The 18,827-nt window shown below is 36.6% G+C and overlaps 1 protein-coding gene across 1 annotated transcript in view; it reads right to left on the reverse strand.

The window, feature by feature from the left end:
• VWA8 (von Willebrand factor A domain containing 8) overlaps positions 1 to 18,827 on the reverse strand; it is a 371,377-nt gene that overhangs the window by 163,270 nt on the left and 189,280 nt on the right. The window contains exons 22-26 of the mRNA XM_065901945.1: positions 17,069 to 17,144; positions 15,009 to 15,144; positions 12,338 to 12,457; positions 9,464 to 9,669; positions 7,437 to 7,588 (exon numbers count right to left, since the gene is read on the reverse strand). Of these exons, the coding sequence (XP_065758017.1) occupies positions 7,437 to 7,588; positions 9,464 to 9,669; positions 12,338 to 12,457; positions 15,009 to 15,144; positions 17,069 to 17,144 (690 nt within the window). The remainder of the gene's footprint in view (positions 1 to 7,436; positions 7,589 to 9,463; positions 9,670 to 12,337; positions 12,458 to 15,008; positions 15,145 to 17,068; positions 17,145 to 18,827) is intronic.

An 18,827-nucleotide genomic window follows, 5' to 3' on the forward strand; every position in this document is an offset into this window, starting at 1 on the left:
GGAGAATTCCATGGACAGGGGAGTATGGTGGGCTACAGTCCATGGGGTTGCAAAGAGTCAGACACGACCGAGTGACTAACACTTTCAGTACTTGGAAGGCCCCGTGGTTAGTCTTGGTCAGGGAAGAAGCAGCCACATTGATGTTTCAGTTACACAGGATAAGTCTTCATGTGGAAGAAGATAGATACAGGTGTATGTCTTCATCGAGACAGATACCCTTTTGAGACCTTCAGTACAGATGAAGCTGTTCTGTCTGAAATATGCACACCTGGCCTTGCTCTAAAGAGAAAGATCAATACGAAACATGATCTGTAACACACACTGCAATGAGACATCAACATCTCTTACAACAAACAGGAAAACAGCCGCAGCGACCTTCACTGGGAGTTCTATGAACACGGCTGTGAGGCTGGCTGAAAAAGTAGTGAATGGCTGCTGACACAAGGGAAAGAGTGCCTACTTGTTCAGCTTTCCAACTCAACCAGGGGCAGTGAGCCACAGAATCTATGAGCTTGAGGGACATTAAAGGTTATCTAGTCCAGTATTTCAAGTCTGGATCCCTTGAGTACCTCCCCAGCAAAGTTTGTCCAGATCTGTCTGAGGCCAGTCTACAGAAAGTACACCCTACCTTTCCCCTGAGGAATCCACTCCACCTTTGACACAGGAGCTGCTGGCCTGGAGATGGAAGCCAACTCTCTTTAATTTGTAATGACTTGGAAGCGACGCACATATACAGAATGACTGATAATTATTCGGCTAAAGCTCACTAGATTATTAAGTGTGATTTTGAGGATGGTAGTGTTAAGTAAAGGAGTCCACATAGAATAAACTTAAGTTGCTTTAGTCGTGTCTGATTCTTTGCAGTCCCGTGAACTGTAGCCCTCCAGCGCATATGTCCATGGAGATTCTCCAGGAAAGAATACTGGAGTGGGTTGCCATGCTCTCCTCCAGGGGATCTTCCCGACCCAGGATCAAACCTGCACCTCCTGCGACTCTGCACTGGCAGGTAGATTCTTTTACCACTGAGCCCCTGGGGGAGTCCCTACCAATGCATAGACTTACTTATGCTATGTTGAACTGCTATAGAAATGCCTGATTAACTTGATTTCTCATTTGTCATTGGTAAGGGGTCAATGTTACACCCTCAGGGCAGGCATAGCAGGGCAGGGTAAGCTTTGCTGTACTGGAGGCCATGGTCCCGAGGAACAGCAATTTCAGTATAAATCTTTAACATTTTTATTTTATTTAAATAAGAAAACAAATGGGAAAATTCCAGGGCCCAGAGTCTGGGGACATTTAAAAAATAAACTATAGGAACTAATACACATTAGGACAGAAAGTAAGGCTTTCCTTTTCCTTTCCAGAGCCTCTCTCAAAGGCAACTACTATCAACAGCTACCACCGTGTTTTAAAATTATTTAAAATGTGAACCTATTAAATAAATTTAATAAAAAGTATTGACTAATATCATCTTAGACTGAGTTAATTCAAAGTTACCTTATTTCACCTGAAAAAGTGATGTTAAAAAGTTTTCAATAAAGCATTTGAAAGCAGAGAGAGAATACAGACATCAACAAGGACATCAGAGGAGTAATTTCAAGATTCCAATAGGGCTTCTTTACCAGCCATGGGGCACTTTAAAAGTGCAGTCACACATACCAGTCATTTTTAGATGTGCAGTCTGGCTAGCAACAGCATTTTTATGAGTCTGTAAAGGATAATGACATTTAAACATATGCATAAAGACACAAAGTGTTGGTATTAATGTGTTTATTCCTTACTTTTGTTGAAATGCCAGAGAAATGCCTAGCTTAAAGCAACTTATATGTTTTATGAATCTGTTCATTATGTTTAGAATAAATACTTTAAGTCTAAAAACTCAAGGATCAAGAGGGAAGAAGAAAAAAGTGGGATTGTGGGAGGGGTGTATACATGCTAGAATCTAACCTATTATAGATATATTTCTTTTCAACAAAGAAGATTGGGAATTAAGTGTTTTAAAAAGGCTCTGCTTTCAGGGTCATGTCTCTTTTATTAAGAAGAAAAACTCAGGAAAAAAAAACCTGTAAAGAAATATTTCTCAGCTGAAATAACACATAGAATCCTAGGAAAAGATCTAGAAGGATTAAATAATAATTGTTTCTGGATGGTGGAATTATTAGTGTTTTAATTTTCTTTTTGCTAACTTATTTAAAAAAAAAATGGGACATCATTCTTCATTTAGTAGGTATACATCATAGAGAAATCCTACATATAAAAGTTTATAAATTTCTTCAAATTTTTTATTCTATTTGCTGATAAAATTAATGACTGATGGACTGTAGATACTTTGCCAGTAACAAATAAGCAACAAATACTTTTGGGGAAAAAAAAGAAACTGGCTTCATAAATTAAGCAGCATTTTAAAAAGAAATCAATAGGGTTGAGGGCAAAGAGTGTGGGTCAAGAAGAATGAGCATTTAAGTATTTTACAGATAGGTGTCTCTCCTAGGGAAGACAGGGAGAGATAAACACGCCAAGTTAAATCCAGAGGGTGGAGATAATGTCTTTGTATATTTGATTTATGTAAAAATGACGACAACGTTTGAGAAGACTTAGCAAATTCCTTTTGTGTTCCAAATCAGGAAGAACGATGGCCAGTCTGCTTCTTCCACATGGTAGTCAAATACAGTTTTCTAGAGTTTTTATTCTTCTGAATGAATTACCTTGTGTTTTACTTCATGATCTTTCATTAAGAGAAAAAAAAGAGGAAAGTTTAAATGGGGATGAAGAGGTCTTTAAAATGATTTTGTTGTGCCAAAAGTCTATACCAACTTGCTTTTCAACATTGTGAAATATGGCTAAATCCCCCAAAATCTAAGCCTATCACAACTCTCTGAAGAATAAGCATATGTATATTACATGTATGACATCATGGTCAATGATTTCCAAGTTGATTATCTAAAGTTCTATAGTGCTTTTAAACCAAAACTATCGGTGATTTTCAGTATGCAAAGAATAATTCTGATTTAGAAACTGCCTACACATGCATATGGATCTGCTTATATTCATCTTTAAAATTGGAATTAAAATTGTGCATATTACAGTTCTGCTCCTGATCAGATTTCTAACCTTAGGTAGGTGAGGTAACCTCTCTGTTCCTCATATTCTTTATCTATAAAATACAATAATATTACCTTTATTAAGATGAAATATTGTATAAGTCTCTTGAAAATGAATGTACAGAAAAAAAGGACTTTTTCTCCCTTGAAAACAAATGTTTCCTGAGTACGTTATAGTTCGCAAGTTACTCTGAAACAGCTTTAAATTTGGAAGAGCTAATGTGCTAGCAGTATGTTTATTCTAGAATTAAAAAAAAACAAAACATGCTTATTTGAGGGTAAAACAAGCAAACTTTGCTTTGAAATGGAGACCTATACCTACAATAGCAGATAATCTATATGCGTTTGGTTGGATGTTTGAACCTAATTATACATATGTACAGGGCCTCCCAGGTGGCTCAAGTGGTAAAGAATCCGCCTGCCAATCCCGGAGACACTGGTCTGATCCCTGGTTTGGGAAGATCCCCTGGAAAAGGAAATGACAACCCACTCCTCCAGTATTCTTGCCTGAGAAGTCCCATGGACAGAGGAGCCTGGTGGGGTTGAAAAGAGTCAAACACTGACTGAGCATGCATGCATACATATGTATGTGTGTGTGTGTGTGTTTTCCCCCAATAATGACATTTGAAACTCAAGAGCTCAGATTACTTTTTTAAGAGCTCGGAGTTTAAGCCAAATCCTCCTATTTCTGCCTAAATTTCTCCCAGTGTGCTTATTATGTTTGCCATCTCTCTGGCATATCCTTTCCCATGTATTAGAAACTTAAAAGGAAACAACAGAAAAACTACAAGAAGTCCTAGTGTAAGGGGGCAAATGCAACATGGGGACCTAGGTAACCAGTTCCGATCCCAATACTGAGATGTGGAATGTGTTTAGATAGGGAAAAAGAGCTGCATTATGGCTTAATCAAGCAAGGTAAAATAACTACCCAGTATGACAGCCTACAAGTACCAGGTTTAGCACAAGTTTAGTAAATAAGATAAATCATATTCATCTCCTAATATCACACTAGGCCTTTTAAAAATGTATGGAGAAGTATCACAACATCGTAAAGGAATTATACTCCAGTGGAGAAAAAAGAGAAAAAAAAACTGTACAGAGACCTATGAATGAGACAGGTACCATCTCACTGTACTCTTCAGGAGAATGAAAGAGAAAATGACAAGATCTCAGGAATTTTACCAAAGAGCATCACTGAACAGCCACAGTGTATTCTGATTTCAGTTGAGGAGGAAGGTAGCTGCGGAAGACTGTTTATACAGAATAAGCAGTGGACCAGCATCACCTCTGCCCCACGGGAAAGCTTCCCTCTTCTACAACATCTGTCTTACATCTCTTTTTACTTATACACTTATACTCATCGTCAGTTATTTTTTCATCCCTATCTTGTGTGTGAATGTGACCATCTTACTCTGGGTTCAATGCAATTTTTTTTTTTTCTATTGAATAAAGATTGAATTAGACAACAAGAAAATTAAAAGGTTGTAGCAATAATTTTTCATTCAGGGCAAAAGGATATTAATAGCAATTAAAACACTTGGTCCTTCTTCCTTAGGGACAGAAATCCAATGTGAATCTTCTTCACTAACACAGGATCTCCAGAGATGAGCAGGAGCAGCCTCAAAGAACTGATTTAGCAAAAGGTCTGGAGAAGTATGGGCTTCCCTGAAGTATGGCTCATTGGTAAAGAACCTGCCTACTGATTCAGGAGACACAGATTCAATCCCTGGTCCGGGAAGATCCCTTGGTGAAGGAAATGGCAACTCACTCCAGTATTCTTGCCTGGAAAACCCCGTGGACAGAGGAGTCTGGCAGGCTACAGTCCATGGGGTCGCAAAGAGCTGGACATGACTTAGCGACTGAACAACAGCATCAACCAACAGCAATTAGTGAAGTATGAAGTTTAGCCACAGGTCTAGAAAAGTCAAAGCAAAACATAAGACTGCATGGGGACAACTTTGAACTTTCAGAGGTCTATGTGATTACTATTATCAGTGTGCTACTTGAGGAGAGAAACAGAAAGTGTTAAGTATTACTTATTTTTAATTTGCTTTTGTTTTTGCAGATGAGAGAAAATTAAGATTATATTAAAATGCAAAGGGTGTTAGAATAAGAAGAAACCTTACTAACCTTCTAAAGATGAAAACATACTGCGGTCTCACTAGAACAGTCTTATTCTACATCTCTTTTTACAGACTTATTATTAGTAGTGCCCTTTCATTCTAAAAAGTGTCTTGATTAGGTGATAAGTTATATGGTTATGTTACAGTACAGTGCTCTCATTTTACAAACAGGGTAAAATCTTTTTCTTCATGTCTAACCCAGACATGCATGGTGAACATGTCATTAACTGCTGAATTCCCAGGACACTGCTTTGTTCACCTCACCATGCTACCCTCTCAAAGTACAGGACTGATAATTTGATAGAAATAAGACGTATGGAACCTGTGGATTTCACTAATAAAATAACATCACTACCTTTGAGCTGCTCAAGTCATTGCAATTTACAGGTGATGAAAATGTGCTTCGAATATGCAAACTGTAGTCCGCTACTATCTCCAATCCAAAGGAAAATTCACACTTCCCCCACATCTGCTATACGTCTATTCTCAGCTACATGCAGTGGGCAGACCATTAGTTCTTTCCACGCTGGTCTCAGGCATGACCGTCTTATTTCCAGGCTCAATGCACTTTTTCTTCCACTCATAAGTAAGTATTTAAAAAAAGAGTTGGAATTAACTCGCTATGGCAACAATGAACAAGCCATGGCAAGAATTTTTTAGTATAGAACTGGAAACAGTAATGAATAAGTTAAATCACTGTATCTGTCTTCCTTAGAAACTTAAATAGCCAACAGTATTCTTTTGATTGATCTTACCAACTAATACACATTTTAAATTTTATTTCAAGTTGTACAGAGTAGAAAAAAAGCTATTTTAAAATCACAAGCCTGGTTTCCATGAAGCTAAAACTGCATATAAATTTGTTAATGGTAAAAAAAAGTTAAAAACCATTGTATTTCCAATTGAAACTCAAGATATAATTTATAAAAAGGATGCAAAAAATCATGAGTACTAACAGAAGTGTGCATATTAAAGACATTTCATGAACTCTCTAATGTAGGAGATAAGTTATACCCTTAAATCACCAAACTGGTTTCCAAATGCCCATAAATATTCCTAATCAATCAGCAAAACAGTATTCCACAGCAAAGTGTATATATTAGCAATAATATCAAATCACTCTTATCAAAAAGAAATTTACTAACTTATTAATAATATAAACCAACTCACTGACAGATTTCTAACATAACTCTATCTTGCTCTTTTACCACTAAAGGGAAATATTTGTTTCTTCTTAAGAAATCTTTGAAAAATTGTTAAAGCCTTAACAATTCATTTTTATTGGCATATAGTCTAACAAGTTTTACAATAACTTCAAAGAATAAATACTGATGATGTAAGCACTTAGAATAAATATATGTAGCTGGACTAATCATTATATACAACAGCCTTTTCCTAAGGAAGGCAGAGAGTTCCTCCTATATGAGACTGAAGTTAAATAAAAAGTAATTTTTGTCCCTTGGGAATTTATGATAATGGATTTCCTTACAGACAAAGACAACATTAGATGCATTATCAATAAGTTATGCATATTTAAAACTGCTTTCTTATGAATTTGCACTGACTTAATTATCCTACTAATAAACACTCTCAATTATCTTTCTGGTCAACAATATCGTATTTGTTAAGATCCTTTGTTAAGTATGTAGCCTGTAATTACAAAATAAAAAGCAGGCAAGTAGCCCACATTAAACAAAACCCACTTATTTTCCCTGCCTCTTTCATCTGTCAGACTAAAATAAGTAATCCCCAAATTTCAAGTTAATAGGATTATAAATTTAGAAAACTATAACAGAAAAATACATGACGACAGAAATAACATCTTAACTAAATATATATTATCTCTTCATGTAGTTTGCATGTTTGTACAATGATTCTGTACTAGGTTAGGAAAAAATGAGAATCATAGGAATTCAACAAAAGGACAGAGACTGTTAAAGAAACAAATATTTCCCTTTATTTGATTACATTACATCTACTCATGGGACATTTGGAATAACTGAAGTTCTCAATTTACAGACCTATAAATAATGCTATTTAACCGAAATCCAGCCAGCCAATACCACCATATACTTGAAGAGCTTACTCATGGGAAAGTAATTTACACACCAAGTCAGTTTAGTAGAGTATAACAGTAGACTCAGAATGATCAGCATTTCAGAATCAGAACAGTTACACTCAAGAGTACTTTATCAAAAGTGATTTGCCTTACTCCTTCGCCAGCCGCACATTGGATGTTTTTGCTCCGATTGGTATTCCATATTTGTGCAAAGAGTTAATCAAAATCTCCCTCATGTCGTCGTTGTAGGAATCAAAGTCAAACACGTTCCTAACCACACTGGAGAGACCTTCAGTGGGAAATTTCTGTATTAAAAAAAAAAATTCACTTATTACCATGTGATAAAATACACAGTATTATAAAATTTCCCAAACTGACAGAATAATAATGATCGAATAAACTTCACTAGACCTTTTCTTACTAGACTTGTCAGATAAATAGAGAGGAGGAATGCTTTTCTCTTTTAATGTTTGCCCTGATGACGCAATGTTTTTCTTTTTCAATAAATATCAGAATTTGAGGGGGAACAGTATTTTCCCTCAAATGTTAAATCAGTACCCACATCCTGGGGTTTGGTGACTTTCACCACTTTCTGAAATCTCCTGCTTTTAAAGTGAGTGCTGAGCTTCCCTGGTGGCTCAGTTGTAAAGAATCCACCTGCAGTGTGGGAGACGCAAGTTCAGTCCCTGGGTTGGGAAGATCCCCTGGAGGAGGAAATGGCAACCCATTCCAGTATTCTTGCCTAGAGAATTCCACTGGGCTACAGGCCATGGGGTTGCAAAAGAGTCAGACATGACTCAGCGACTAAACAACTAGATGGACCAAATTTAAAAATGCTACTTAAATAAAATGAGTGTTACAGACAGCTGACTTCACACTGGTGGGGTCCTCTGGGTCATTCACTGCCTCTGTCTTGATTCTCTCTAGGTGCTGGGATCTCAGCTGAACTTGCCATGGTTTTACAGGCAGAACAAAGCTTTCTATTTTCCCGTCTAGATTTTCAGAGGTCAAGAATTCATTAGGTTATGACTGTTTGCTTGGAAACCATCATTTGTTACAAAAGCAGAATCTACACAGGCTTTTTGTCTTCTTCACCAAGGTGAAAAGTGAAAGTGAAAGTCGCTCAGTTGTGTCTGACTCATTGTGATCCCATGGACTATACAGTCCATGGAATTCTCCAGGCCAAAATACTGGAGTGGGTAGCCTTTCCTTTCTCCAGGGGATCTTCTGAACCCAGAGATCGAACCCAGGTCTCCCACATTGCAGGCGGATTCTTTACCAGCTGAGCCGTAGGGGAAGCCCAAGAATACTGGAGTGAGTAGCCTATCCCTTCTCCAGTGGATCTTCCCAACCCAGGAATTGAACCAGGGCCTCCTGCATTGCAGGCAGATTCTTTACCAACTGAGCTATCAGGGAAGCCCTCCAAGGTGAGCTATGCATCATAGACGGCTATAAGGAATTTCATTCTCTTGCCCACTTGCTCCATCCAACAAAACTTTCTCACAGTATTTACAGGTATGTCATCAATACTAATAGTTTCCAGTCAGTTTTTTATCTTCAAGGCTTTCATTTTGAAAATGAAAATATTTTCACTCAGAGACCATATATCCTTGTTGTATAAAGTCAAATAGTAGTAAAGCTTCCCTTCTGTCTCACTCTCCTATCTTCCCATACCCCCCAGAAAACCTCCACCAAATTTCCTAACTCCTTGGTAATAGCCATGGCATGGAACCTTGACAAAGTCAATTCAAAGGTTAACAGAAAATGTTCATTTGGATCACAGACGTTTCATACTATATCACCTGAATCAGTATTAAAGAGAAATGTAAAGACTTGGTATAAATTAATCCTTCCTGGTGGCTCAGAAGGTAAAGTGTCTGCCTACAATGGGGGAGACCGGGGTTCAATCCCTGGGTCGGGAAGATCTCCTAGAGAAGGAAATGGCAACCCACTCCAGTATTCTTGCCTGGAAAATTCCATGGACGGAGGAGCCTGGTGGGCTACAGTTCATGGGGTCTCAAAGAGTCGGACACGACTGAGTGACATTACTTCAGTATGAATCAGTATTAGAGAAATGGAAAGACTTGGTATAAATTAGGCAAAAAACAAACAAACAAAAATCTAAAAAAACCAAGATTAATGACTTCTTTTAAACTTTTACATACAGGCAGGTGCCATACCTGCAAATGTTTGACTATGTTGACAACCTCTCTGGTAGAATAAGGGTAGTTAATAATACCCTGGTCAGCTAAATTCCTCAGCTCTCCAAAGGCAGCAACGAGCTTCTGAAGGATGGGCTCAGGCACATTTGGGCCGTACTGCCTGAGCATCTTGAGTTCTGAGTAGGGTTTGGGATTATCCACTGCATGGCAGCTAAAAATATCACCTATGAGGAAAAAAAAAAAGATTCACATTCAGTATGCAACTAACCCCTTATAAGGACATAGCAAATACAGAATGATCAATGAAAGAGCCATGGGTTGCTCTCCAAAGCACTTCTATTTTTAAATGTGTAAAACTGCATAGAAAGCCTGTCCAACAATAGGTATACAGCAAAAAGCAAATGACTAAAGCAAAAGCAAATGAGACTGAGTGATGTGTGGTTTATTCTACATAGATTTATTTCTGTTAAAAATTATACGATACTTGGATATAATCTCACTGGTAGATATTCGAGTACAAAGAACAGAAAGAGAAGTCCCTGCAAACTTCTGCCAATCCCACTCCTTCCCCCACAGGCACCCAGGGTTAACAGTTCAGTGTATTCATTTTTTCATACCTGTCAGTATTTAATGTTTATTTATTTTTAATTGATTCATGATTGCCTTACAATATTGGTCTTGCTAGTATTTTTAAATGCATTTACATACACACACACACATATATATATAAATGACTCAGTCATGTCTGACTCTTAATGACCCTATGGACTGTAGTCCACTAGGCTTCTCTGTCCATGTGATTCTCCAGGAGAGAATACTGGAATGGGTTGCCATGTCCTACTCCATTTTAAATGCATACATACAAACATACATAGTTTTGATAATTTAGTCTTTTTCCATTAACTGGAAAATACTCATGTGGTTCTGAGATTACACTTTTAACTTTATAACACATGGTAAATATCTTCAGAGATTATATACATATATGCGTGCCTTTTAATGTATACTAAAAATGGGGAAATTAGTATCATCACTCTCTAAACAATTTATATCTTGTTCAGATTGCTAGAATACACTTTATAAGTTGGTTTCAGAGAAGTAAACATGCAGAGATAATATCTAAGTAAAAATCAAGGAAAAGGAACTGGAAACAAAATATTTCACCCATGATTTAGACAACTGAGAATATGCTAGAAAAATATAATCTATGCTCAAGAGAGAGAAATTTCTCAAATAAAAGTTCACATAATTTTGATTTATAATCCAAAGGACAGGGACCAAAGGAAGTTAGAGTAAATAGATTTGCATTATTTAATATGTTCATTTGAGAAAGGAAGGATATTTAGAACTTACTTTGGCTCAGAAATGACTCAAATCATTCTTTTATTGTTATCATATATTCATGAAAGCAACTGAATAAAATGCAACCATGATAACTTCAAGCTTGTATCTCATAGGTTAAACTCATTCAAATACAAACATGAAATACAGCTTTGGCCTTTTTTTTGGTGAAAAGCAAATGCAACACTCATATAAAGCTATAATCGACCCCTTATTCGTTCACTCATCGAATAATGATTAAATTCCTTCTATGTGCCAAGTAATACTCTATGTACTTTATAGACCTCAGTGATCAAAAACACACAACCCCCTGTCCTCATGGAGTTCAGATGCTGGCGTAGGGAGGCAATAAACAATAATTGCAAATGTTAGAAATTATATGTTTCAAGGAAAAAGAAAAGCACAGTACAGTACTTGAGGAATGGTGATGGCGGGGGACGTCGGACAGGCCGGCCTCACGGAGGAGGTGACAACTAGGCAAACGCAGGTATGTGATGGAGGAGCGCGGCAGGCACAGCTGATGCCAAGACCCTAGGCAAGCAGAGCTGGGATATTCAGAGAAGGGGCGGCGGGCAGAGGGGCTGGAAGAGCGTGAGCGACGGGACAGCAGCACGGAGGAGGGCAGGAAGAGGGCCAGTGAGCTCAGGGGATGTGGGAGACTCGTCTGGGGAAATGCTGTGCATGCTGAGCATATTCGTGTACACACATCCCTCCTGCCTTTTATTTTCTATTCATTCAAATGGCAGACTACCACACAAGCTGTTCTTATTGTTTCACTTAATACATTTCTAGGAACCTTTTTTCCTTTGGTATCAGCATGTAAACTCATGCTCCACCTTTTTTTAAACAACTGCACGGTAATCTACTGAGTGGATATAATAGAATTTCTCCATTCAGTCCCATTGGGATGTACATTTGGGTTGTTTCCTTTTATTTCTGCAACTATAAACAATGCTATATTGCCTATCCTTGTACTTTAAGCATTGCACAGGGAATTTCCTTGGATAAATTCCTTGATGTGGAATGGCCAGATCAAAAATCCTACTAGGAGACTGAGCCTGCTTCACGTTGAGTATGGAATGCTTCACGCTGAGTATTCAGAATGAGCTACTTGTCACAGAGAAGAGAAGTTCTTCTTAAAGGTTCCTGATGATTCAGTTTAACCCAGGGCCTCTGCAATCAATGTGAGTCAGTCTCCTCAGGGCTGGCCTCAAACCTTTTCATAGTTAGCGGGATGTGATGAATACCAAACACTAAAAACCCTTCTTAATCTGTGTTCTACTCTAAGACAATCTATAGTCTTAGACATGAACCCAAGTTCTAACACTTATTTTCTGAGTGACCCTAGAAAAATAGTCTCTCCAAATATCAGACATTCTCTTCCTCTAAAATGGGGATAAAAATACTCTCACAAAATGGCTGTGATGATGACAGCACATGGGAGCATTTAGTCGGGAACATTCAGTGACAGCCAATATAGCATTGTTACTAAGATGACATTATTATTGTTATTGCTATTGTTTTGGTTATTATTATCATTATAGTTTTTACCTAAGGTACCGAAGAAATCATTGCCTAGGAAAGGAAATCCAGGTCTGTTGGCCAAAACAATCATTCTAAAATCAGGATGAATCACTACAACATTTTCTCTTCCATTGACTAGTGCAGCATCTGAAAAAAAAATTTCAATTTATTCTTTACTGATATTCAATAATTCAACATCAATTCAATATCAAGTTATAAATTCAATATCAAGTTAGAGCCTTTAAAATCACACAAGCAGTCATATAGTTTTATAACTAGAGGGTTGTAAAACAACTCTAACAAATCTGGTCAGGTGGTCTGGTATTCCCATCACTTGAAGAATTTTCCACAGTTTATTGTGATTCACACAGTCAAAGGCTTTGGCATAGTCAATAAAGCAGAAATAGATGTTTTTCTGGAACTCTATTGCTTTTTTGATGGTCCAGAGGATGTTGGCAATTTGATTTCTGCTTCCTCTGCCTTTTCTAAATCCAGCTTGAACATCTGGAAGTTCATGATTCATGTACTGTTGGAGCCTGGTTTGGAGAATTTTGAGCATTACTTTACTAGCATGTGAGATGAGTGCAATTGTGCAGTAGTTTGTGCATTCTTTGGGATTGCCTTTCTTTGGGATTGGAATGAAAACACCTTTTGCAGTCCTGTGGCCACTGCTGAGTTTTCCAGATTTGCTGGCATATTGAGTGCAGCACTTTCACAGCATCATCTTTTAGGATTTGAAATAGTTCAACTAGAATTCCATCACCTCCACTAGCTTTGTTCGTAGTGATGCTTCCTAAGGCCCACTTGACTTCACATTCCAGGCTGTCTGTCTCGAGGTGAGTGATCATACCATCATGATTATCTGGGTCATGAAGATCTTTTTTGTACAGTTCTTTTGTGTATTCTTGCCACCTCTTCTTAACATCTTCTGCTTCTGTTAGGTCCATACTATTTCTATCCTTTATTGAGCCCATCTTTGCATGAAATGTTTCCTTTGTATCTCTAATTTTCTAAAAGAGATCGCTAGTCTTTCCCATTCTATTATTTTCTTCTATTTCTTTGCGCTCATCACTGAGGAAGGCTTTCTTATCTCTCCTTGCTATTCTCTGGAACTCTGCATTCAGATGGGTATATCTTTCCTTTTCTCCTTTGTGTTTCGCTTCTCTTCTTTTCACAGATGTGAAGTGCCTGGAGTCTTACTGAGATGAGTCAGTAAGAAGTTATACCCATGCTTCTTGATGATGACAAAAAGTAACCTTTCAATGTGCCACACATTCATGTACTGATAACACCATTAGTTTTAACATCTGAGTGTAGTGGTAAATAACAAGGGTATGTGGTCACATGAAAAATTTAATTAGTTATCTAACATAAAAATGACAATAAAACACGAAAACAAAAAAAACAAAGAAAATGAAAAACATAGGCATGGAAGTGATGCTTTATGAAACTATGTTCAAAAGAGCTTCAGCTGCTCTTGTGCTTAAAATGTCATCTACAATCAAACTTGAATTTAAAAATTATGATGATGACTCCTTTGCTTCTAGATTATCCTTCAAAAATATACCTAAAAAATGTAAAGGGCTACCAGGAGATTGTCTCTGTTTAACCACAAGTTTATTCCAGTAGTTCTTTCTTGCTTTCTATTTCACTGTCCTTATAATGCCTCTAAAAAGGGCAGGCAGCATTCAAATCTTGAGAGTCTGAATGATTTTCTAAAAGATAGTTATCAGGTTGTTTAACTCAAATTCTCACTTTTTCCTATACTCATTGTGAAACTGTAGTCTCAGAACATTTTTATTAGAGCTAAGTTTCCTAGGTTTGGACGCGGCAGTCTTGCAATGACAATGTCCAAGAAGAAATCTCTGTGGCGATGGACTTGTACATTTTTATAGACTCTTCTGTACATACTTTTTGAATATTGAAAATTTCAGTCATTATTCCCAATTTGTTTGGCTACCTTGCTATTGACTATATTTCAGTGGCTAGTTAAAGATCTTCAAGTCTTTTCATCACACAAAAATTAAAAACTAGAAAATGTTCTCACATTGCACTATGCAATTTTTTCCTATGGGTTAAACAGATTTATGAGATTTATCTATCTACATTTTCCCTAACAACCACAAAAATAAAAAGAAGGTACTCCAAAGCAGAGTAACTTCTTTCTGAGGCAAGTGTGTATGGTGTGTGAGTGTGTATGTGTGTGTGTGTGTGTGTGTGTGTGTGTAATATATATGTATACATATATATATATAACTGATATTAAATATCCAGCAATTTTTTTCTAATTATACTGAGCTAATAATAACATTGATTTTAACATTATAAGTAATACAAACATGGTAGAGCTTTAAAAATTTCAAATAATAATGAAAGAAAATAAATTGTACACAAATAATTGAGACATAAGTATAAAAGGGATTATATGTTCGTATTCTCAGAGTAGAAAAAATATGAAGCTGATTTGTCCTAAAGCTACTCTTGAAATTTTCATAGATACTCTCTGGCTATTAGGAAGTGAAACTGACAAAGCTAGATTCAGACATATTGATTTTTATTAATAATTATAATACAGACAACTTGACTTATACTGAATTTATGTTTGTTATTTGTAGATAAGCAGCCAGCTAAGTGTGTGATCTGATACAACAGATGTAAAAATTGCACATTGAAAGAAAAGTTGCTTTTTTATACTCACTTGCAACAATGCGTCGTCCATCTGCTAGAATCATTTCTCCATTTTCTACCAGAGTTTTTAAAATACAGGTGACATTTGTTGGAGCCTTGTCTGCCTCATCTACTACCAGAACATGACCCAATTTTACTGCTTTAACCTTTGAAGACAGAACATTTATTGTAAACAAAACAAACAAACAAAAAAAATGAAAGCAAACGTTTTAAAAATTATATCACTCATTGCTTTGGATTTGTAATAGATGGTGTTCTGCAAGCTATAAATATAACATCACAAAAAATGTCTGTAGCAGAGTTGGAAACTGTATTTATGGATCTCCACCAAAAGCTTCTCATAGTTACTGAACTGCTAACTCTGCAGTAATCACTTTATTTTCTTGCAGCATCCTAATTAGCCCTATGTTGGCGATGTTCACATTTTACACCCCCAGGAAGGGGAGAATTAAAACAAGTATTGACATATCAAATAGAGAAGTTAAAGGGCTGGGGGGGGGGGGGGCAAAGATGAATGATTGTGATCATCAATACTGGATATCAGAACACTGCACTTGTGGTAGCCTTAAAAGAGTGCACACTTTTAAGAGATCAGTATGTATAGTGGAGAAACGGGCAGTCAAGACAAAGAGAATCAATGGTCAAACTGAAGAAACCTGCACCCTACTGAGGGAAGAGTGAATATGAACAGTCTATCTTGGCTGATGCAGAGGTTAAATGTAAGAAAAGAAAGAAAAGGATCTGAAAGTGCAGATCAGGTCTCGACTAATAAAAACTTGACTGCCAGTGTGTTTTGTCTCATTAAATAACAGGAAGAGTTAAAGATTTATGAATTCAGACATGATAACAAGTTTAGAGCTACAAGTCAGTGCCTTTAATCTTGCAGAAATATGTAGAATAGACTAGAGGGGGAATATCATAAAAACTTTGTAAAAAAAGTGATGTGAGGATCTGATTTTAGGGAAGAGGGCATGGGTAAAAAAATGGAAATAAAAAGCATTATATTATCTGAAGAAATATTCAGAGGTATATTCTATAGCCTTGGCAACTAATTAGATGGGAAGAAGTAAAAGGAAAAATAAGAGAGTTCTAGGTCTTGGACGACTGAGTAAATCAGATAAAAAGATAGGAAAAAAGCTAAGAAAAACTCTTAAAAACATTTAAAAAGAATGGATAGGAGATACTCGATGAACTTCAATGTAAACACAGAGATTATTTTTTTTAAATAGTAAGAAACAGCTCATAACATAAAATGGAGCATATCATAAACTTTTTTCATTACATGATTTTGGCAAATAATTTTAAAGAAACACAGATTGAGAAATAGGTGATTCTCTCTACCACAAATATCTTATTTCATATTCTAAAAATATGAATAAGAAATTTTCTTTTTAACTTTAGGGTAAAAATAACCTGAATTTTTAAAAAAAGAGGGAAGCTTCTATCCCCAGCTCCAGCCTTCACATATCTGTTCAGAGAAAGTCAGTCCAGTCTGGAAGGACTCAGACAGGAGGTCCTGAAGACGTCCATCACCGGGGTCTGGACCCCAGAGTTCTCATGATGGCTTATCTGTGCCATTGCTGGAGAGCAGTTATCTACACAGAAAGACATGCCTGGCAGAACAGGATTTTTGGGGGGCACGGGGCTCTTATGTGAGAAGATAAGGAATGATCTTCCCAGCTGTCCAAAATGTTAGGCTAATATTTTACTCATTAAAATCATTTTAAAAAACATTCCAGAAGCATTATCTAATTTCAAAGTCTGCACATCTGAAAACAACAGCAAACTTTTTTTCTTTTTTGAAAGTTCTGGAATGGAAAAGTCATCTTTAGAGTATTTCTATCATTCCCTAAATCTCTCTCTGGAGAGAGGAACAGAAAAAGAAAACATGTCATGTTCCCAGTAATTTGCATTTAAATATCCACTCTCCAAACGACATATGAATGAGTGTTTTCTAGTTAAGACTGAAACATATTGGAATCAGTGGGGTATTTCTTCCCCTTAAAAGCTGAAATATAATTATCATTCAAAGAACACAGTTGAGAATATTCATATAACTGCATTACTAACCAAAGGTGAGTCTTCATATACAATAAGTCCATCTTTAACAGAAGGCTGAAGAGTAAGTGTTTGGACTGTGGTGTCCCTAAAGTTAAACCAACAGATTTTATAGTTAGTAAATAAATAAAATGACATTTGATCTCGAATAAAACACAAGAGCATTTCTCTTTTTCTTCCTTTAGTTCACCATCCAGCTTCTCCTAAGACGAATAAAAAAGCAAATGAAATTCCACTTAGCAACAGTGTTTTGTGGATGTTGATATAAGTTATAAAGGTTTGGGAATTACTCCAAGTTTACATATTATCCAGGCTCTTTACTTCTCCATTTCCCAGTAATTTCCCTATGACCATTTTACTCTTTAAAATCACCTCCTGAAGGTGAAAAGGAGAAATTAAAAATAAATATTTGCATTACCTATACAATATTTACATTATTTAAAAATAATCTGATGGTGAGTTTGGTGATTACCGGCATGCTGATGAGCCTGATTAAAGAGAGTTTGTGAATTACACTTTGTGGCCCAACCTGCCATCACGCAAGACCCTTTTACCTCACTCCAGCAAACAGCGGATTGTGAACATTTCTGCTAGGATTAGGGCAATTCATGTTACTTTCTTAAGTCTACCTACTACTATCTACCTGACTTTCCTTTAGACCAGGATTTTCAAAGTATTAACAGTGAGCTACTTAGATGTTATCCAACTCCACACACGACAGATATGCAGTTCACATCACCTATGAATATTCTTGCTCAAAATGTTATAGTTAGTAAAGAAATAAAATGACATTTGATCCAGAATAAAACACAAGAGTCATATATCCATTTTTTGTATTCCTGGGTCTCCTAAGTTTACTGTAGGGTACACTTTTGCTATCTTCTGCTAAAAAAAATACATTTTTGGGTTTTAAACAAATAACAAGAGTTTAGTTAATATCACAAATTCACTCTTCATATTCTGGCAATACAGAAGGGTGGGTGAGGAAAAGAAAGAGATGTGTTCACACAGATTTTTATAGCAATATAGTCAATTTCTCACCTCAGCTGTCACGTATTTAATGGGCAATAACGTGACACCTCCCAGCACCGAAATGGAAAAAGGAACTCTTGTATCATTATCAGTAGAAATGAAACTCAGTCATTACTTTAATAATTATGGTGCTTCATAGCAGATTAAGAACAGGAAATTCAAGGTGAATTACAAGTTTAAAAAGGCAAATGAATTTGTTCTATAACACATTAATTCTGAGAGCATACAATTTGGTAAATTAGATTTATCAAAAGACTTGTGGTAGAAATAAAAAACATAGGCTTGAGGGAACAAGCACAAATCAGGTGATTCTTAAAAGGGACAAGGGATAAGGATAAATACATATGGGAAACATGGCTTTCAGTGAAAGAGGCAATGAGAAAGAGCAACTTAAAGGGAAAAAGTGGTTTTGTTCCATTCTTATTATTGGTCCTTTGTCATAAATGTCAAAGGAAAAGCAAAGGCTAGCAAAATATGTAAAATGATATTCAATTAAAAAAACAGGTTGGCTTATATGTCAGTTCCTTATTATATACGAGTAGATAATAACTCACTATCTTCTGCATAGCACTTAATACAACAGCAAAAAAAAGCTAGCATTTCCCTGGTGGCCCAGTGGATTAGAATCCGCCTGCTAATACAGGGAACACAGATTTAATCCCTGGTCCAGGAAGATTCCACATGCCACGGAGCAGCTAGGCTTGGGTGTCACAACCTCTGAGCTCACGCTTTACAGCCT

The sequence above is a fragment of the Muntiacus reevesi genome, chromosome 11 (assembly GCF_963930625.1).
Source record: "Muntiacus reevesi chromosome 11, mMunRee1.1, whole genome shotgun sequence".
Classification (NCBI taxonomy): Eukaryota; Metazoa; Chordata; class Mammalia; order Artiodactyla; family Cervidae; genus Muntiacus; species Muntiacus reevesi.